This window comes from Thamnophis sirtalis, unplaced genomic scaffold (assembly GCF_051295495.1).
Source record: "Thamnophis sirtalis isolate CommonGarterSnake01/CBP01778 unplaced genomic scaffold, rThaSir2_p1.2 scaffold_1, whole genome shotgun sequence".
Lineage (NCBI taxonomy): Eukaryota > Metazoa > Chordata > Lepidosauria > Squamata > Natricidae > Thamnophis > Thamnophis sirtalis.
The window spans coordinates 67,217-89,681 of NW_028261381.1; the positions used below are offsets into that span (position 1 = coordinate 67,217).

Consider the following 22,465-nt stretch of genomic DNA (forward strand, 5'->3'; position numbering starts at 1 on the left):
AGCGTTCTAAATAAAAGACCTTGGTAAGGGACATATTTGTATAAATTTAAAGCCCAAATCTTTAACTCTATTTCAGGTCAAAACCATGAAAATATATAAGGTAATATGAGGTAACCTTATCCAGGCTGCAAAAAGATGGATGATGGCTAGATGACATGCAAGGAAGGCATCATTTCTGTGCCTTGGCCAGATTTCTCTTGGTGCAACTAATTGGGCTCCCAAAGGCGCTTTCCAAAAGGCAACCAGGATTCCTTTGTCCAGAGGGGGGGGTTTCATTGGCCGTGAAAGTGGGCTAAGAGAGGGATCGTCTGTGTTAAACAGCCCCCTTTCAATAGAGGGCGCGGGGGGTGGAATATGACGCCCTGTCTCTCTCCTGGGCACAACACGGGCCTTTCAGTCAAATTCTAGGAAGGTCCCATACACCTATTTGCACCTGTTTGGTTCAGGTTATTATCCTGAAGGTATAAATAAGCCACCGAGTGGCCTCAACCTCTCCTGGAGAGCTTAACCTTCAGTGCTAACGACCACATAACTGCGGAGAATGCGAAACATTCCTCACCGTTCAGTCAGAACTGAAGATGCTTCTTGAATGAGAAGCGAAACGTCTTCAAGGGGGGGGGGAGGAAAAGCCTTAGGAAAAGCATCTTTGGGACAAAATCTGGACGGCTGAGGATCTTCATGGAAGCCTCACCGGAGCCTTAAGTTTTTGGGGGCGGAACTCTTGACGCGCGTTGGTCTTGATTCGCAGAGGGTTAAAAAAAAAAGTATCCCCGAAGGGACCCAAACTGTCAATCGAGGATCCTCCCGCATCGGCGCTCCGCTCCCCTCCCTGCCTGGGAGGCGAAGAACCTTCTTCGGGCGCTTCGCTTCGCACCGCCTTTTGCGGAGCTTCCTCGGCGGCGCCGGCGCCACGCCCTCCGCCGCCCGGACCCTCTGCGCGCCTGCGCGGCGCCTCCGATCTCCCCCCCTCCCTGCTGCTGCTGCTACGCCCAAGGAGGAGCGGAGCTGATCGGCTGCGATGGAGACCGCGGGGACGACGCCGCCAGGGAGCAGCGCGGGGCGCAAAAGGATCCCCGCCCGGGAGAGGCCCACGGCCGAGGACGAGGCCCTCAACCTGATCGCTCGCGAGGTACGGCGGCGCCGGCGCTGGGCGGCCCCCTCCCTCCCTCCTCCTCCTCCTCTCCCTCCTTCCTCTTTCGGTCTCGGGAGCCTCGGGCGCCTCTCGGCTCTCCGCAGGGCCTCTTCCCTCCGCCGGGGGCGCCCCTGGCAGGCGGGGCTGGACGGCGTCCTCCCCCCTCTCGCCGCTTCCCCCGCCACCAACACGCCCCTTCTTCCCCGCGAGGAGTTTCTGCCTCGTCGCCTCCTTCTCTCTCCCTCTCCCTCTCTCTCCCTCTCTCTCTCTCTCCGGGCTTCCACTCCGCCTCCTCTTAAGTTTCATCAGCGGAGACTTCGCTCGTCTCTCTCCCCGGTGGAAATGAAGGGGAAGTAGCGTCAACACGACCAAGTTGGTGCGGGCGACGAGATAATGTGCTTTTTATACCCATAAATCCCGAGTTCCCTTCGGTTTCCTCCACTGTGGGCTGTCCTTGAATATATATATATATATATATACTTTTTGCAGTTCAAGACCTCCCCCCCCCCAATCTGTAATATATTTCAATATTTTGTATATTTTGTACATGCTGATATGTTGGATTATTTGGGTTTTTTTTTAAAAAAATCCTGCCTTTATTATTTCATCAGAAACTCCAGGTGTCAAACATATAATATAACAATTCCCCTCCCTATTCCCATTTCCCCCCTAATAAAAGACCTGTGAGTTGTTGTGCTGGTTGGAGAGAGAGAGAGAAAAGGGGGGGGGGGATTGGAATTCCACCAAGATCCCCAAGGCAGCTTCCACGCCCAGGGCAGGACTAGAACCCGTCACCGTATCCTGGTGTCTCTACGCCAGCACGCTCACCCAGCACCCTCACCAATACCGCCAAAGTGGCTGATGATAAATACCTGTCACTCCTTAAATTTCACAACTTTTATACGCGTACTAATTTTCTGTTACAGTGTTACATTTGTTTAGTAGTATATGAAATTAAGAAGTTAGGGTGAAATTGTGGATTTGAACTAATTCATTTAACATGAAATGATAACAGGAATAGTACCATAAAAATAATCGGGAATATATAATTTATATATTCTGAATTAAGTAGTATAAATGTATAGAGTCTATATTTGTTAAAAAGGTAGTCCTCGACTTATAACAGTTTGTTTAGTGACTATTTGAAGTTACACTGGCACCAAAAAAAGGGACATGATCATTTTTCACATAACAGTTGCAGCGTTCCCATGGTTACATTGTTTACATTTGGATGCTTGACAACTGGCTCTTTTTAATTAAAAGATTCCAGGATCGTGTGATCATTTTCTGACAAGAAAAGTCAATGGGGAAACCAGATTCACTTAACAACTGAGTTACTAATTTAACAACCAATTATTCATTTACCATAACTGTGGCAAAAAAAAGGGTAAAATGGGGCAAAACTCACTTAACAAATATCTCACTTAGCAACAGAAATGTTGGGCTCAATTGTGGTTGTAAGTTGAGGACTCCCTTAATAATTTGTCTGAAAAGGAGATGGGAAACCATTTATTCATATGTTGTGATCAACAGTTTTATCACTGATTCTAACGTAGCTAAAAAAAATAGAGTTGGAAGTGGTCAGATGGTATTAGCAAATCCAACTTTTTGCTTAGTGCAGGAATTAAAGTAAATGCATCTTTGATATCTTGCATTTTACCCATTTTTTTTCCAAAATTCTCAAAGACATGTATTCCTAAGAGGTATAGACAATAGAGACATAAAGATTAGCATATTACTTCAATTTCTGAGGCATGGGTGCCAAACTCAAGATGTGGTTAGATCTGGCCTGTGGAGATCTGGTCACCCTGGAAACAGTGAAGGACCGGCCTGTAGCGTTTGGCCTGACCCAGGCTGACCAGGCACTGATCTACAACCTGGCAGCCATCCGGTGCCAGAATATGGTCAGCCTTAGATCTGTGAGGCCGGCTGGAGCAGTGAGGGGCCACTCCCGCCGTGTCCTGCCCCCAGCCCATGGCAAGCGCACAGGAGGCGGTGCACATATGTGGAGCCTGGTGTCCTTGGGGACCATCTTGCTCTGCAGGCGGACTGCGTTCAGAGCACTTCCTTTCACCCAGGACGCCAATGCACACCATCTCCTGTGCGCACACCCAGGGAGAGGGGGCGTCTCTCACTGGCTCTAGGGCAGTGATGATGAACCTTTTTTGGCTTGCATGCCAAAAGCGGGGGGGGGGAGTGCAGGGGCGTCGTGCATGGGCATGCCACACCCATAATGCTATGCACGCAACGCCAGCACACATGTGCACACGACCAGCGCTCCCACTCATTTTTGGCGTGCTTTTTTTGCCCTCCCCAGGCTCCAGAGGCTTTATAGGAGCTGGGGAGGACGAAAACAGCCCCCCCCCCCAAGGTCCTCTGGAGGCTTTTGGAGCTTCCCTGAAGCCTCTGGAGCATGAAAAACCAGCGCTACAAGCAAACCGGAAGTCACTTCCATGAATGCTCCAGAGGCCTAAAGCCGGCCCTACAAGCAACCCAGAAGTACGTTCCCGAACTTCTGGTTTTCCTGTAGGGCCGGTTTTCCTGCATGTGTGCTGACCAGCTGACAGGACAATGCCTCGCGTGCCATGACAAATGGCTCCACGTGCCTCCTGTGGCACGCGTGCCATACGTTCACCATCACGGCTCTACGTAAGATCTAAGGCTAGCCATGTTCAGGCCTAGATGGCCATCAAGTGAAATGGCACCGTGAAATGTGGTGGCAGCATTTTGCTTTAGGATTCTTTTTCTCCAGCTGGAACTGGGCCTTTAGTCAAGGTGGAGGGAATTATGAACAGTTCTACATATCAGTCAATTTTGGCACAAAGCCTTTACGCCACCATTTTTTTTTAGTGTTTATTTTCTCCTCCTAAATTTTTTGGTTTGTTTTTCAATTAATTGAATTGTGTAGCTTGGAAGCCATTTTTTACAGTGGACCACAAGCCTGGGAGGGGAGATAGTCAACCTGGTTCCTACCGCCCACTTGTGGGCGTTCCAGCTTTCATGGTGGGCTGTAGAGGTTTTGTTCCATACTGAAGCCCTTTCCTTTTTTTAATTTAATTGACTTCCCTACTTTATAAATCACCATTACTGTGGAACCAGTGGGGGGGGGGGGTTAGAAAATTTTACTGCTAACAGAGATACAAAAGTGGGCGGTAGGTATAAAAAGGTTGACTAGCCCTGGTGTAGAGCATGGGAGGTTTGTAGTCATAATAACATTCCTTCTCAGAGACTCAAGGAGACTTACCCCAGCACCTGGAGGGACATCATTGGGAGGAATCTCTTTTGGGACAGTGACTGATTGGACCATGTGATGGACATGTGGGTGCTGGGACAGGGTCTTGAACTTTCAACTAGGTGGGGAATTCGGGTTTCCCAGATGTGCCAACATGGCTCTTCTAATAAATTGGAACTTTGAGGAACTCAGATTCTTATTTTCTTGAGGATGCTATTTGGAACCCTGACATGGCTTATATAATATTCACATTAAAGATGGAAACCATTCTTAAGTGGTCTTGATCTCAAAAATGCATTTTCACAGGGGTGCGTAGACTTTGCTATATCCGCTGTTTTTGACTTCACAGTTGTCTGGGAAAACTTGCATAGGATTATGAGTCAAAGTTTGATTTAACTATTTGTTCTTTATTACTGGTTTTATTTATATATAATCTATCTGTATTTTTATCATATGTATTCATTTTTACCTTTGCAATTATAATTTGTAATAACATTAATAACACTAATAAATGACCATTTTAAACAACAACATTGTAGAATATCACAGATATCAGAGGTTTAAATTCTAAGAACCACAGGAATGACTTTATTTAGAGAAAGCTGTTGACTTTGGCAGAAATAATAGTATAGATCCAAACCCAAAATAGAAGAAGAAATGCGGAATGCTTAACAATTTTAAGTAAGCATTTGTTAAATCATAGTGTAAAATTGAGCCTTGTATTTAATTATTTTATGTGTTACATATTCATACAATTGTTTTGTGACAGGAAATTTCAGATGGTTGAGTTGTTTCTGCTTCTTGACATCTACAGGATACATTTTTTTAAAAAGGGAAATGGCTATGAACCAATAAAAGGAAACTGTACAAACAAGTTAAATTGCGTAGTCTCCTGCATCAAGTTCCAATGTATGTTGCTTACATTTTTATTTGGGCAGAGTGGAGTGTGAAGTGATTTATGGTTTCCATTATTTCTGTAACTTTGTAAACTACAAGATAAATATAATTGAATTCATGCATGGATGGACTTTTAGAGAATTAGATGTAATTGTAGCAATTTTCTCATGTAATATTTCTAATACTTGCAATTATAATTTTAAATAATCGAGCATTTATGTTTGTATTTTTGCATCATTGCAATTTTAACTTCTTTCAGTTTCTTAATTAAATAGTGTTTCTGTTTGTTATGAGAACTAGTGGGTAAAACACTGAACTAGGAGATGGGGGGGACCTGATTTTCAGACCTTAGGCACAAAGCTAACTGAATGTTTGTGGGACAGTCCCCTTTTTTTAGTCCTAGGACAATGGGACATCACTTTGGTTAGAAAATTACCTTGATTTGGCCATATGGTTGCTGAACACTGACAAATGCACACAAATTCACGCACACAAAAAGTCCTAATTATATAGTTGAAATAAAACACAATGTTTAACTTTCTGACTTATTTTATTTATTTTTAAAATGTGTCTTCCATCTGACATTAATCAACCAGACTGAAAGTGGCTTACATAACTTATTTTTCTTTTAGTAAATAATTTTTATTCAACTTTTTAAACTTTAAAACAGCATTTCCAATCTTTACAGCGTTCTGATACTTGTATCCATTCTATTTACAAATGTTTCAGTTTTATGGTCTTTTACACATTACATGTTATACATTACATATGTATGTATGTATGTATGTATGTATGTATGTCTGTCTTTGGTTATTCGGGTTTTCTCCCGCGTAAAATAAAGACCTACATACTAACACCCGCGAAAACCTCAGAAAACAAATATGTATGTATGTGTACACAAACACACACACAAACACACACACACACCTTTTAACTTTTAGTGTTATTTGCTATGTTTACAGGTATATACAGTTTTTCACTTTACTATTATTCCTAGGTACTCTTTTCTATTAATTTTGTATTTAGTTTCTGGCCAATTGTACCACCTATTTCAGATCTTATAGTATTCTGTTTCCTCTCTGTCTTTAAGTTCCATGGTTAATTTATCAATTTCTACACAATCGAGCACCTTTTTTATTATTGCGTTCGAAGGAATGTTTTCTTGTTTTCAATTATGAGCAAAAGTAATTCTGGCTATGGTTGTTTTATGGAGTGTGATGTATTGAATTTCTTTGCTTAGGTTTCCCTTTATGATCCTCAGAAGAAACAGTTCTGGTTCCATGTATATTTTTTGTTCCATTATTTCTTCTAACCATTTTTACATTTCCATCCAATATTTCTTAGCTTTTGGGCAGGTCCACCACATATAGTAGAATGTCCCTTGTTCATGATTATATCCCCAACGTTTGCCGATCTATTGGGGAACATTTTGGCCAATGATAAAACATTTGTACATGTTTTCCTTAGCCAACATTATTATCATTTTTCTCCCATAGTTTTTCCTAGTATTCAAGTTCAATGTTATATCCAAAATTTTTGGCCCAAATTATCATAGTCTCTTTTACAGTTTCCTCTTCCATTTTAAATTTTAAGAAACAGTTGTATGCTTTAGTTACCATTTTTTCTTCTATCCCCAATAATATTTTATCCAGTTCTTGTTCTCTTTGAAAGCCGTATTGTTCTAAGTCTTTTTTGGATCTTGTCTGGATTTGTAGATGTGGCCCAGTCTATTTCTATTCCTTGGGATTTTAGGTCTTGGTTAGATTTAAGTTTCCCTTGCTCATCCAATGTCTCTTTATATCCCACTGCTTTATTTAAATCTAATATGTTGGGATATATCATTGCTTCCATAGTTGATAGCCACAATGGGATTCCGGTATAATAGTTTATCTGGAGTCTCCCCCGTACATCTAGCAGAGTTTACCTGGTGTCTCTGAAAATATGCATCGGATTTGTTCTTCCCTTCCCAGATAAATGCATGCCAGCCAAGCTGTAAATTGTGACCCTCTATTGTTGATATCCTTTTATTTTCAAGTGTTATCCAATCTTTAAGCCATGTTACGGCTATGGCGGTGGAATTCCCAATCTGGGAGTCCAAAACTTCCCTTGCTACTACTATCCTGTAGAGATTTTGATTTTATTTGGGCTTTCTTCCCTAGCCAAATGATTTTTAAAATTGTTTTGTTTAATTCCACCAAAAAAAATCCCTAATTTTATTGGTACTGTTTGGAATAGAAATAAAAAAAAATGGTAAAATGTTCATTTTTATTGTCGGGATTCTTCCAATGAATGATAACTGTAATTTGGCCCAATTTTCCAAATCTTTTTTTATTTGTTGTAGTAGTTTAACATAGTTGTCTTCTTTTATAGAGTAGCATTTTGCATTCAGCCAAATTCCAAGATGGTTCACTTTCTTAACTATCTGAATTCCCAATTTCCCCTCCAATTTCAATTTCTGATTATGTGTAAGGTTTTTAGTTATTGTCTTTGTCTTTTATTTATTTATTTTTAATCCTGCCACTTTACCAAATTCCTCTATTTCTTGCATTAGTACTGTTCCTGTTTCTAAAGGGTCCTCTATGATGAAAACCAGATCATCTGCAAATGCCTGTATTTTATATTCTTTTTTTTATTCTTAATCCTTTTATTTCACGTTTTTGCCTAATTTGTATCAACAATACTTCTAATGATAGGATAAATAGAAGGGGAGATAGTGGGCATCCTTGTCTAACCCCTTTGGCTATATTAAATTTATCTGTTAATTCTCCATTTACTATTATTTTTTGCTATATTGCCTTTGTTGCAGAAAATGACAGGCTTTAGACTTCTCAGGATACAGGAAAAGTTTATTTGGCAGCCAGGTTCAGAAAGTTAGCGAAATGGCTAACATTGCAAAGTCTGAACCACCTTCATTATCGAAGCACACGTTTCTTATACATTCTCAAAGGCATCGCAACACGGAAATACTTAACTCATTTCTTATTGGTTATTTTGGGGGGAAAAGCCTTATAAGTAGATGAGGGTCTTACTTCTCCTTTTGTCCAGGTATGGACCACGTGTCATTAACGAACTTCATCTGACCCTTGGGGTTTGGACTTTTGACACAGGGACGTTGGCTGGAACATCTGGTGGTTAGAGGCTGATGACATTTCCTTTAAGCAGACCGTCTCTTTTATGCCACGTCTTCATTCTTATATTTTTAATCCATATTTTATTCTACTTTACCTTGATCATCCCTATGCATTTTTCTCCAAATTTCATTGTGATTAATTGGGTAATACGAAACTGCCAATTTAAATTATTGAACGCTTTTTGTGCATCCACAATTATCAACGCTGTCTGTTTCTCAGGGCGGGGTTCATAATATTCTAACACATTCATTGTCATTCTTGTATTATTTTTTAATTGTTGTTTTGGAAGAAACCTATTTTAGTCGGGGTGAATAATTTCATTTAATATTTTTTTGAACCTTTCCACTATAATTGTGACAAATATTTTATAGTAGGCATTTGGTAATAAAATTGGTCTATAGTTTTAGACTGATTGTTTAGACTGATTCTGCTGATTGTCGGTACGCTCCTTTGGAATTAATATTATAAATGCCCAAATCCATGAATTTGGTAATCTGGCTTGCTCTAGTGCTTCATTATGTAGTTCCAACATTATCCCTCAAGTGGCTCTTGAATCTTTCTGTCTAATTCTGCTGGAATCCCATCTGGTCCTGTTGTTTCATTATTCTTTTGTTTTTTTAATTGCCTCTTTCATCTCCGTCAACTTTATTTTAGCATTTCCCTACTTTCATCTGATATTTTTGGCAGATTCCTCTCTTTTAAGTATTGTTTAATATTTTCTCCTAATATGTCCTCTTCACTATATAATTTTTTAAAAAAAGTTTTGGATGACATTTTTTTCTCTCTTCTGACTGGTAATGAAGGTTCCACTTCTCATCCTGTAATTGTTGCATTAATTTTTTCCCTTTCTCTTTCTTCCATTTATATGACAACCATATCCCTGGTTTATAAGCTTTTTCGAAGAAATTTTGTTTCGTCATTGTAAGATTTTGTGTCATTTCTTCTTGTAGCATTAAATTAATTTTATGTTTCACTAGATCTTTTCTTTTTCTCCTTTAATTTTATTATTTTGTGGTTCTTCCTGTAGTATACATTCCAATTCTTTGAGATTTTTTTCTGGAGTGCCATTTGGTGTTTCTTCTTCTCCTTATTTCTCTGTGCCACGTAGACTATTGTTAAACCTTGGATATATGCTTTAGTTGTGTTCCATAAATTTTGTAGCATTGTGTGTTCTTAATTAAAATAGATTCAGTTCAATACCTAGCTAGTACATGTAAAATCAAATATATTTTCCCTCTATCATATTTTTCGAGTGGTATGCCCAACAAAAATAATTCAGGTTTCAGATCTATATGTTGTTTTATCATTTTTTCCAACCATATGTGTATTTTTGTCCAAGATTTTTTTGCCTTTGAAAAGATGCTTCAAAACATGGGAAAGAAGGCAATGCAGAATTCCAGAAAAATGCATCTTTAATGTTATGTTTATATCTTTACGTAATATGTAAAATGTTTTTGAAATTGAATCTGAATCCTTCATAACTCTGCTCCATTTTGCCAATGTACCTTACTTATGCACTCACCTCTGAAGGACTTATGTTTGCTTGAAGTAATGCAACAGGCTGTCTGACGTGCCCGCATTTTTGGAGTATAAGATGCACCTGAGTATAAGACGCATCAAGATTTTTAAGAGGCAAATTAAAAAAAACTTTTTGCATTCTGCAGACCTCCCAAAAATAACCCGTTTTTCACGAAAATGGGCCTATTTTTTTCCAAAAAAAAAAAGAAAAGGCATGCATAGCCTTTAGGAGGCTTGTAGAGTGCTCCTGGGGGCTGGGGGGGGGGCAAAATTGAGCAAAACCAGGCCATTTTTAACTCATTTCTGCCCTCCCCAGCCCCCAGGAGCACTCTGAAAGCCTCCTAAAGGCTATGCATGACCATTTTGGTGAAGGAGGCAGGGTTTTGGGAGGCAAAAAATGCTGTACTCAGTGTAAAAGACGCATCCAGATTTTCAGAGTTTCAGAGTAATCTGGACAGTTATTGATTTGTTTTCCAAGCAGGCACACTTCATTGCTTGCTCAGGGTTGCCGTCCGCAAAGAAATTAGCGAAAATGTTTGTGAAACACATTTATCACCTGCACAGGTTGCCCAAGAGGATCATTTCAAACCGCAGAGTCCAGTTCACAGCCAAGTTCTGGAGAGGGTTCCTGAGGTCCATTGGGTCCACACAAGGACTCAGCTCAGCGGTTCATCCCAGCATGAACTGCGCAGCAGAGAGGGCCAATGCGATGGTGGAACAATACATCAGGTGTTATGTGGACTATCAGCTGCTCTTTTTTCCGCGGGGCAGAAGGAGGTGAGGCGGCCTCAGGTGCCACCTGGGAATAGCCCCTCAGAGGCGTTATTTCTCAGCCCAAAACAAAGCGGCAGTGAGGAAGGAGTCTGGTGGCTGCAGCAGAAGCGGTGATGGCGGCTGAAGCACAATGCTGGGCAGTCAGCTCCGCCCCTCCCTTCCCCAAGCATGTCCTGTTGCTGCTGGTGCTGCTTTTGGTGAATCCAGCTCAGTGGTGGGGCTCTTATCATTGTTGCTGCTCTCCAGTGGCAATGGCAGCAGGAGCAGCAGTGATGGCAAGAGCCCCGCCAACAAGCCGGATTCACCAAAAGCTGCGCCAGCAGCAATAGGACATGCTCAGGGAAGGGGGAGCTGGAGGCGGCTACCCGGGATTGTGCTTCAGCTGCCGCCACCACTTCTGCTGCAGCCACCAGACTCCTTCCTCACCGCCGCTTTGTTTCGGGCTGAGAACGCTTCTGAGGGGCTTCTGACGCGGCGTTCAAAAGGCTTTCAATGCAATTCCCTGGCCCACTTCAGGAATCAGGCTCCATGTGGAAGTGAGGATCCCCGCCACCTGGAACCACCCAAAAATGCGCCGGAGCAGGGGGGCGGGGCCACATTCAGAGTATAAGATTTTCACCTCCAGATTTTCACCCTCTGGGTGTAGAAAGGTGTGTCTTATAGTCCGAAAAGTACGGTACCTCTGACATCTGACACTCTATTACCTTCACAATGGTAGCTTGTATTGATATGCAGGGTTGTGACATAGCACCTGTCTGTAACTTTATAGACAGGTGGGATTTTGCTTGCAATCTGTAGGTATCATGCGATCCTGAGAAAAAATGCAACTCTTTAAAGAGTTGCAGACAAACGATACATTTGTATCCCTGCGTGCTCTGACGCACCAACTATATTTGGAAATTAATCTGAAGCATAGCATAGCCTTAATGAAAAAACTAAAGCCCAAAATATTAAAGCCGTTAGGGCACAGGTATCAAACTCGATTTCATTGAGTGCCTCATCAGGGTTGTGTTTGACCTGGGGGTGGGGCGGAGAGGGCATGGCCAGTGTGGGCGTGGCCACCTCGACATCACTCATGTTGGGGGCGCCTGTGGTGGCTCCAGCGCTCTGTCAGTGAAAAAGGGTGTCAGGGTTCCAAATAGCATCCTCTATGAAATAACAGCTTGAGGCAATAAGTTCTTCAAAACACCAATTTATGAGAAGAACCATGTTGGCACATCTGGGAAAATCCAAATCTAAAAGCTTCCAGGTTTTTTCCCCACCCAGTTGAAAGTTCAAGCCCCAACAGCCACAAGTCCTTCGAATGGTCCAGTCAGTCACTGCTGTGAATGAAGATTCCTCCCACATCTGTCCAGGTGCAGGGATGAGGTGACCTTGACTTTCTGAGAAGGAATGTTATTTTGGCTACACATCTCCTACACTCCATACCGCCCCCTCCCAGTTTCCCATAGTAACTATGTTTGAATATGTGGGAGGCTTGAGGCCATATAATCCGATGGCTTCCAAGCCTGACAGGCTACCCCCCCCCCCCTCGACAGAAGAGCATGTCCTGTAACGAAAGTAAAATGGGGTTAATCAGGTACCTAACCACCTCCACCCCCTGGGGGGACCCTTTGGCTTATCTGGGTGTTGGTCATGGAATTGCTTAACTAGACTATCTGCGTTCACATTCCAGATTTTTACACATGTGGCTTATCCTTTCCAGTGTATTAAGTATTGTAATTGTCCCCTCTGTAATCTAGAGTCTAGAATCTTCTTCACCTCATAGTGGGTTTCCCCTTGCACAACTATAGGTGGAGGTGGGACCTGGGCCCTAGGTCGTAACCTAGACCCCAGGGCTGGTTTCAGTAGGCTACAAAGAAACACAGGATATATTTCCCCTAAAATGTGGGGGAGATTGAGCTGGACTGTCACTGGATTGATTGAATACTTTCACTATTGGGAATGGGCCTAAGAACTTAGGTCCCAATTTCTGGCTAGGTAATCTTAGCTGTATATACAGTGGGGCAAAAAAGTATTTAGTCATCCACCAATTGTGCAAGTTCTCCCACTTAAAAAGATGAGAGAGGCCTGTAATCATAGGTCAGTGATGGGCAACCTTTTTGGCATGGTGTGTCAAAAATCGGCAAAAAATCGAGCATAACTCGCGTTGTGTGTCACTTCGACAAAAACATAATTTTGCGCAATTTATAGTTTAAACTACAAAAATATATAATTGCAATATAATTGTATTTAATAAACCAAAAACAAATTATTTAATATACCTGCTTAGTAACTTCTTTGTTCATCAGTAACTTTTTTCAATGCCATTGTAACTCTGGTCACTAAATGTTTTCCCCCTCCTCGAGACTCCTCACTTCTTCCTTCATTCCTCTTGCTTATCTACCTTCACCTTATCTGTCTTCTGCTCTTTCCCTCTCTTCCTTCCTTTCTCCTTCCATCCTCTCTTCTTTCCTCACTCACTCCCTTCCTCCTTTTCTCTTCCTTCCTCCTTCCATTCTTTCAGCTTCATTTCTTTTGCCTATCTACCTTCTCTGTCTTTCTGCTCTTTCCATTTCTCTCTTCCTCTTCGCTTCTGTTCCTTCCTCCTTCCCTCCTTCCCTATTTCTTCCTTCTTCCTTCCTTCTGCCTATCTACCTTCACCTTCTCTGTCTTTCTGCTCTTTCCCTGTCTTCCCCTTTCCTCCCTCCCTCCCTTCTTTCCTTTCTAGTTCCATCTTTTCTTCTTTCCTCTCTCCCTCCCTTTTTCTTTTTTCCTTCCTTCCTCTTTCCTCTTGCCTATCAACTTCATCCTCTTTGTCTTTCTGCTCTTTCCCTCTCTTCCCCTTTTCTTCCTACCTCCTTCCCCCTTTCTCCCTCCCTTCTTCTTTTTCTTCTTTTTTTCTTCCATCTTCCTCCTTCTTCTCCCATTCTTTCTCCTTCCATCCATCTTTTCTCCTTCCATCTTCTCCCCCCTCCCTTCTTCTTTTCCTTCCCCCCTCCCTCCTTCCTTCCTCTCCTTCCCTTTCTCGCACACAGGAAGGGGAGGGGAGGCTTTCTAGTCGCTTTCACAGCATAATTTCTTTATCTAACTTTTAAAAAACAGTGTGCAAATCAAACTTGAGATTTTCGTAACCTACGAAGCACCAAGTTATTATCTTCTGTTGTTACAAATTCGCAGCTACTCCATTCTTTCCGATAGGGAACTGCATTTCCCAAGATGCCTCAGGTCCTCAAAGCGCTGAACGCGGTTTTGCAATTGACTCCAGCGAGGCCCGGTAGCCGCCGGCTGGGGTGGCTGTCAAGGCGCTGACAGCGGAGCAGACGCACCGTTTGTTACTGCTTCCAGCAATCGAGACGGACGAGGGAAGCGACTGTAACGACCGCGCGGGCGAGGTGCGGAGGAAGAACGGAGGGTCCCTCCCGCCCGCGACGACGGCTCCAGCCATGGACGAGCAGGCTGGCCCCAACAACAACAACGCGCTGCTCTTGCCGCCACCTCCGGGTGGGAAGCAACCACGCCTTGCAGACTCGCTTCCCACCGCAGCACAGGGGCCGCACAGGCGTGGTTGCTTCCCATCCGGAGGTGGCGGCAAGAGTAGTGCGTTGTTGTTGTTGGGGCCAGTCTGCTTGTCCATGGCTGGAGCTGTCGTCGCGGGCGGGAGGGACCTTCCGTTCTTCCTCCACACCTCGCCCGAGCAGTCATTACAGTCGCTGCCGACGTCCGTCTCGATTGCTGGAAGCTTCTAATTAATATAATTCTCCCTCTCTTTTTCACTCTCTCTCCAGCACACAAACGCAAATGCATAGGGCAGCCCACCTCACACACAGGTAACTCCGGGCAGCTTACAACATTATGATGCACGTCTCCCCATAGGAGAGGAGATGGGGAAGCCGGGGGCCCGGAGATCACCCGGGGGATGCCGAGGATGCCTTACCAATCGAAAGCCGGCGTACCTCGTCATAATGGGGGATGGATTTCTTGCCAGGAAACGCGAGGGTTGGACAACGGCGGAGGCTCGGGTTTGTTTTTTTCCCCGGGAATAAAAGTGAACATAAGACTTCTAAATCCCCAGCAAGAAAAGAAATGCAACTGTAGTGGTCTCTCCCCCCCCCTTCCTCTTAAGAACAAATGTTATCCTGCTGCAGAAGCGAAGAAATCTCAGATTTCGCCCTTCTGCAACAGCCTCCCTCGGGATCCCGCTCCTCCGCTACAGATGCATCGCGTCCCAACAGCGGAACGTCTGGTCACCTTAGGGATGAATCCTGTGCGTGTCACCCCAAATGGCTACGCGTGTCAGCACTGACACGCGTGTCATAGGTTCGCCATCACTGTCATAGGTAGACCTCAACTATGAGAGACAAAAAGAGAAAACAAATCCAGACAATCACATTTTCTGATTTGGAAAGAATTTTTTTGCAAATTATGGTGGAAAATAAGTATTTGATCACCTACAAACAAGCAAGATTTCTGGCTCTCACAGACCTGTAACTTCTTCTTTAAGAGGCTCCTCTGTCCTCCACTCATCACCTGTATTAATGGCACCTGTTTGAACTGTTAGCAGTATAAAAGACGCCTGTGCACAACCTCAAATAGTCACACTCCAAACTCCACTATGGTGAAGACCAAAGAGCTGTAGAAGGACACCAGAAACAAAATTGTAGACCTGCACTAGGCTGGGAAGACTGAATCTGCAATAGGCAAGCAGCTTGGTGTGAAGAAATAAACTGTGGGAGCAATAATTAGAAAATGGAAGACATACAAGACCACTGATAATCTCCCTCGATCTGGGGCTCCACGCAAGATCTCACCCCGTGGGGTCAAAATGATCACAAGAACGGTGAGCAAAAATCCCAGAACCACACGGGGGGACCTAGACCTGCAGAGAGCTGGGACCAACATAACAAAGGCTATAACCATCAGTAACACACTACGCCGCCAGGGACTCAGGTCCTGCAGTGCCAGACGTGTCCCCCTGCTTAAGCCAGTACATGTCCGGGCCCGTCTGAAGTTTGCTAGAGAGCATTTGGATGATCCAGAAGAGGATTGGGAGAATGTCATATGGTCAGATGAAACCAAAGTAGAACTGTTTGGTAGAAACACAACTCGTCGTGTTTGGAGGAGAGAGAATGCTGAGTTGCATCCAAAGGACACCATACCTACCGTCAAGCCAGCCTCCCTCAGCAACCAAGAAAGAAACCACGTAACTCCATTTGGCAGAATTAAGAGTACTTTTACTGGTTATGAGTAGATAGCAGCTAAGCAAAGCAAGGTCTGAGGCAAAAGCAGGCGTAACCATAGATATCAATATGTGACCCAACCCTCTCCCTCCCCCCGCTGTATCCCCATCCCATAGTCCAATCCTCACAACCCTCAGGTGTCATGTGGGTTCCATCTTCAAAAAGCATCTTCATGTTGGTATGCAGGACAGTTGGCCTTGGCGGGCTCATCCACTGTCTCCAGCATGCGCAGTAGATGGTGACAACAAAACTCCCTATTAACAATCCCTCCTGTACTTAAAACTCCCCTTCCCAAATACCATGCCTCCCCCCCCCCGTTTCAATGGCAGCCGAAAGCAAGTAGCAAAGCAGAGGCTGACACCTACCGTGAAGCACGGGGCTTTGGGGCTGTTTCTCTGCAAAGGGACCAGGACGACTGATCCGGGTAAGAAGGAAAGAATGAATGGGGCCATGAATCATGAGATCTTGAGTGCAAAACTCCTTCCATCAGCAAGGGCATTGAAGATGAAACTTGACTGGGTCTTTCAGCATGACAATGATCCCAAACACACCGCCCGGCCAACAAAGGAGTGGCTTCGTAAGAAGCATTTCAAGGTCCTGGAGTGGCCTAGCCAGTCCCCAGATCTCAACCTCATAGAAAACCTTTGGAGGGAGTTGAAAGTCTGTGTTGCCCAGCAACAGCCCCAAAACATCACTGCTCCAGAGGAGATCTGCATGGAGGGATGGGCCAACCTACCAGCAACAGTGTGTGCCAACCTTGTGTGAAGATTTACAGAAAACGTTTGACCTCTGTCATTGCCAGCAAAGGATATATAACAAAGTATTGAAATGAACTTTTGATATTGACTTGTCTCCCACTCGGAAAGGGGGCTGAAGGGAACAATGTTTGCCTGTTTTTTATAATCTTCAGTGGTGTCTGCTAGCACATTTTTAGTATTCTCCCATCCCCTATTCACAGATTCCATCCACTCCATCAAAGTCATTGAGGAGGGGGGCTCCCCGCCTAGTTCTGGCATGGGGATGAATGCCATGCTGCTAGTAACTTGGAAGCGGGTCAGTCCAGTACTGCTATGTGTGGCCTTATTGTAAGCCTCTTCTGCAAAGGGCAATAAGTCTGCCCAGTTCTCTTGTTGGTTAATCCACATAGCATCATATGTAGTGTTCCACCATGGAGTTAGTTCTCTCCACCGCTCCATTAGTACTCTGATGAAAAGCCAAGCTAAATCCTTGTGTGGATCCGACGGATCTCAGGATCTCTCTCCAAAATTTGGCCGTGAACTGGACCCCTTGATCCGAGATGATTCGGTGGGGAATTCTGTGCAAGATGTGTTTGATGAACAGCTTAGCTAGTTTTTTCACAGATGGCAACCCGGAGCAAGCAATGAAATGTGCTTGTTTGGAAAATAAATCAGTCACTTTCCAAATGACTGTGTTCCCCCCCCCCTTCTCTGGGAGTTCAACTATAAAACCCATTTCTATTTCTTCCCAAGGCCTGCAGGGGCTATTGCTATTTGTTGGAGGAGGCCAGGGGGATTCCCTGGTCTCATTTTCATTGCTGCACAGGTGGCACAGCTCCTTACATAGTCTTCCACGTCTGCTTTCATTTTTGGCCACTAAAACTCTAGTCTCAAGCTCATAGTGTCAGGGTCCCAAATAGCATCCAAAGTTAAATCAGAGTCCAAGGAAAAGTATTGCTCAAAGTTCCAATTTATTAGAGAGCCATTTTGGCACATCTGGGAAAACCCAAATCTGAATTTAACTTCGTACCATCCCATTTTCCCACAATAGAAACGGCATAATAGAAAAATAGAAAGTGTGGCAGGCCAAAGATCCAAGAGGAACATGGCTGTAGGCCTGACAGGCGGCCTCTCTTCCGAAGAAAAGCATTTCCTGAAAAGAGAATGATGTAGGGGTTAACATTAGCACAACTAACAATCTCCTCCCCACTAAGGGGGGGGGGGGGCTATAGCTTTTCGGAAAACTTATCATGGAATTGTTTTACTAACTTAGCAGCTTTTACATTCCAACTTTTTACCCAAGTAGCTTCGGATAAAGGGAACCCCTTCCAATGCACTAAATATTGCAAACAACCTCTATACAACCTAGAGCCGGGATGGCAAACCTATGGCACGTGTGCCACAGGTGGCACATGGTGCCATTTCTTAGGGCACGCGAGGGCTGACTTCGGCCTTCTTTTGAGACTGTTTTTTGCCCTCAGGAGGCTTCCTTGAAAAAAACGGCCCTACGGCAAACCACAATTCCTGAACTTCCAGGTTTCCCATACGCCCATTTTTCGCCCTCCGGAACCTTCAGTGGTCTTCAGGAGGCTTCCCTGAAAGCTCTGAAGGGCAAAAAACGGCCCTATGAGCAAACGGGAAGCGACTTCCGGTTTGTCTGTAGGTCCGTTTTTCCCCCCCTCCGGAGCCTTCAGGGAAGCCTCCTGAAGCCTTTGGAGGTTGAAAATCGGCCCTACGGACAAATCGGAAGTCACAGTTTCTGAACTTCTGGGTTCCCCCTAGGTCCATTTTTTGCCCTCTGGAGGCGTAAAAGAAGCTCCTGAGGCCTCCGGAGGGCGTCTGTGGGGTGCGGGGGGGGGCTGTTTTTGCCCTCCCCAGGCTCCTAGAAAGCCTCGAGCCTGGGGAGGGTGAAAAACGTGCAAAAAGTGTGGGGGGGGGACTGGTTGTGCGTGCATGTGCGCGGGGCGGTATGTCATGAATAGCATTATGGGTATGGCATGTCTGCCCATTCCCCCCCCCCATGCTCCCCCTGCTTTTGGCAGGGGAACCAAAAAGGTTCGCCATCACTTACCTAGAGTCTAAAATTTTCTTCATAGTGTGTTTCTCCCTCTATCACTACTGGAGGAGGTTTGAAATCACCTTTGCCATATACCCTTGTTGGCCAGCTGGCCACAGAAAATGTCTTTGACAATGCTGACTCCCTTGGCCAAGAAATGGAGATCAACACTGCCCCCTAGAGTCAGACACAATTGGGGAGAGAAACCTTTTCCTTCACCTTTTACTGGCTCCCTTATTAAGCTTGTCTGGGGGCGTTGACGGCAGCATTTATTTCCCCTTCCTGTTGGGCTGGTAGAAACTCTGACATGTTGCAATTATATTTATAATTTGTGTCTCTGAAAGGAGGAAAATCAGGTTGTGCTTGTTTCTTCTGCGTTGTTCTTAGCCAGATGATTGTTTGCTGCATCAGGATTTGCAGCTAATGGTGGGGTGGAGAGGTATTCTGAATGATTGCCTCCCTCTCTTCCCAGTATACACTCTGGGAAATGGAAGCATATATTTCCAGTATACATTCTGGGAAGTCTAATATACTTCATATTGAGGATTTTGAAGGTAAGAGTGGGAGACTAAAGGGAATATTTTTCATAAACTTGAGAACTGAAAATTTTGGATAATTCTCCATCATCTTCAGAAGATACGGAGAGGGAGAAAAAGAGAGAAACAGCAGAGTTAATTTCTTCTTATTACTGGCTGCCCCCACAGAAGTAGAATGATTTTTAGATAGGGAAACTTTAACACTCAAAGAAACAGATTAAAAAAACGAAATGATAGTTTTTGAAATCTTTATATAGAATTATAAAGCTTCTATTTCCTGGTTTTGTTTTGTTTATAAGATTAATGGTTTTTGCAATTCATTTTTGAATTCTTGGGACTAGATCTCAAATACTGGTAACATGTTCAAATGCTGCTTGTCATTTGAATAATGTACCAGGAAAACTAATATTAAAACTGAACAAAGTTTTTTGATTCCCCAGTTTTCTTCTTCATTTAAGTCTCTGATTAAAATTGCTTACTTGTCTTAGAGATCAATTCAAGTTATGATTATCTGATGCTCTTCATGTAACGCTAAAGGATAAATAATGTATTTTGTACAAATAATGTACTATAATGTCAATTCATCAAACTATTTAGAGGGGAAAGTTATAAGCAACCTATCAATCAATACTAACTCTAGGAAAGTGAAGTAGTACAATTTTCAAAACAAATGTTACTAAAATTTCCATTCCAAGAAGCTGATGAATACTCTGCCTACAAGGGCTTGAGTACAAATATGTAATGTGTTTGTAATCTGGTTTTTAAAATTTTAAATATTAATGAAGTGAAATAAGTACCTTTATAGATATGGCACTGATGGAAAATTGTTCTTTATATTGGTATTTTTTTGTTATGTAAATACTTTATAAATTAGTTTTAGTTAACAAATGATTCACTTTTGTTCTGAAGAAATAACTCTGCCAATTATCTCCTACATGAAATTGCAGCTCCATTAAAATCAGTTAAAAGAAATCCAGCAGAGTAAAAGCAGTGAGCAAGCATGTTCTGTTCTCTAGAATTGTTTTCATGGAGTTATTGAAAGGAGATAAAATATTTTAAGACATGAAAAAGCCCTTATTACACAGTTGTTATGGTAGGATGTTACTAAAATTTGGCTCAGTCTTTTCTAGGTGAAAAATCTATCAAACTGCTTCAGCATAGAATAAATAGAATCTATTTCTTTGAATGCTTAAATGCTAGCAAACAGGGTAGTTTAAATAACATAAAGCAGAAACACGAAGGAAAAGAAAATCTACATTAACCATTCATGAAAATGAAGAGCTGCATACATACAGGGTCAGTAGAAGGGCATGTAATCTGGTGGATGAAGGTAATTTTCCATTCATAACATGGAAGTTTCTGGATGCTTGGATATCTGGATATTTAGTTATTTCCTCGCATAGACAGAAATAAATGCAAAGAAAGGTTTGACAAAACCACCATTTCAACTCCTCCAACATTGGGTTTTTCTATATAATTTGAAAAATTCAATGCCTTGCCTTTTCTACTTCATTTAATGGCTACTTTATCAGTTAGCTAAATCCGTCTGATGTTCCAATAACAATACAGAGATTTGCTTCAATTTTTAAGTATACTGAATGGAGAATATGAAGAGAAGCTCTAGCTTATTGTCAATTAATATTACATTATTCTTGGAAAAAGTAGTATCGAGGTAATAGAGACAAGATTCATTCTGGTTACTTCTTGATAAACTACCCAGTCTTTCTGTATTCCTTAATACAGTAAGTTTCAATGGAATCGAAACTTTAAATTCCATAGATTTATTTATATCTGAAAAAGGTGCTAAAATAAGTACTGCATATTCTGGTGTTTGCCCTTAAAGAATGAAGATTGGGGTCTTTTTTCAACAGAAAGGGAGAAGGAAAGAATCTAGTACAAAATTGGGAGTTAAGGGATTACATTGTTGGCTGTGAAAAACAGATTGATGGATATTATTGAAGGAAGAATGAGAATAGATTGTAATGTGAAGAAAACACCAGGATAGAAATCAGGGTCACTGTAAATTCTAGTCCCACTTTAGGCATTTAAGCTAACTGGTTGATTTTCAATCAGTTATTCATTCTCTCTTCGTCAGTTTATCCCAAAGGTGCTTTTTCAAGAGGCAACTGGACTTTCAGCCAACTTAGCTCACTGAATTTTTGTTGCAGGAACATACGATGAAAAAGGGACCATTACATATTTTTAACCTTGAATTATTTATAAAAATAATAGACTTGGGATAAAAATCAATAAATGAAATAAAAAAAATGAAATAAATTTAGTGTAAATATAGTCATTATCTTTGATCGCTTTTTTCATGGCCTTTTTTATGTAGGTGTCCTAATCAAGTCCCATTTTATAGACGTTTTCAAAACTGCTTACTGAGCATCAGCCTCTTTGAGAGCCCCTCATTATGAGGTTTGTCCACATTCAGCAAACAATTACCTATTAGTTAAAAGAGTGTCCCATTATATATATATTCGATACCATCGACCATGGTATCCTTCTGCGACGACTGCGGGAGGTGGGAGTGGGAGGCACTGTGTTACGGTGGTTCTCCTCCTACCTCTCGGACAGGTCGCAGTTGGTGTTAGTGGGGGGGCAGAGATCGACCCCTAGGCCCCTAACATATGGGGTGCTGCAGGGTTCGGTCTTATCCCCCCTACTATTCAACATCTCCATGAAACTGCTGGGTGAGATCATTCGAAGGCACGGGATAAGATACCATCAATATGCGGACGATACCCAGTTGTATCTGTCCGCCCCGTGCCAACTCAATGAAGCGGTGGACGTGATCAACCGGGGTCTTGAGGCCGTTATGGACTGGATGAGGGCTAACAAGCTTGTACTCAACCCGGAGAAGACCGAGTGGCTGTTGTGCTTTCCTCCCAACAATTCGACCAGTGCTCCATCGCTCAGGCTGGGGGGTCAAATTCTACACCCCTCAGAGAGGGTTCGCAACTTGGGAGTCCTCCTGGACCCACAACTGACTTTCGACCATCATTTGACGGCTGTGACCAGGGGGGCATTTGCCCAGGTTCGCCTGGTGCGCCAGTTGTGACCCTACCTGAATTGGGAGGCTCTCACAACAGTCACTCGGGCCCTTGTGACCTCTAGGCTGGAATACTGCAATGTGCTCTACATGGGGCTGCCCTTGAAGAGCATCCGGCGACTTCAGCTAGTCCAGAACGCAGCCGCGCGAGTGATTGTGGGTGCACCTCGGTTCACCCACA

General features: G+C 43.2%; 1 protein-coding gene across 3 annotated transcripts in view; it reads left to right on the forward strand.

Moving 5' to 3' along the window:
* Positions 1-977: 977 nt before the first annotated feature.
* LRRFIP1 (LRR binding FLII interacting protein 1) overlaps positions 978-22,465 on the forward strand; it is an 80,413-nt gene continuing 58,925 nt past the window's right edge. For all 3 annotated transcript variants that reach the window (XM_087706150.1, XM_087706133.1, XM_087706142.1), the window contains exon 1: positions 978-1,129. In XM_087706150.1, coding sequence (XP_087562276.1) covers positions 1,019-1,129 — 111 coding nt within the window. In that variant the 5' untranslated portion in view covers positions 978-1,018. The remainder of the gene's footprint in view (positions 1,130-22,465) is intronic.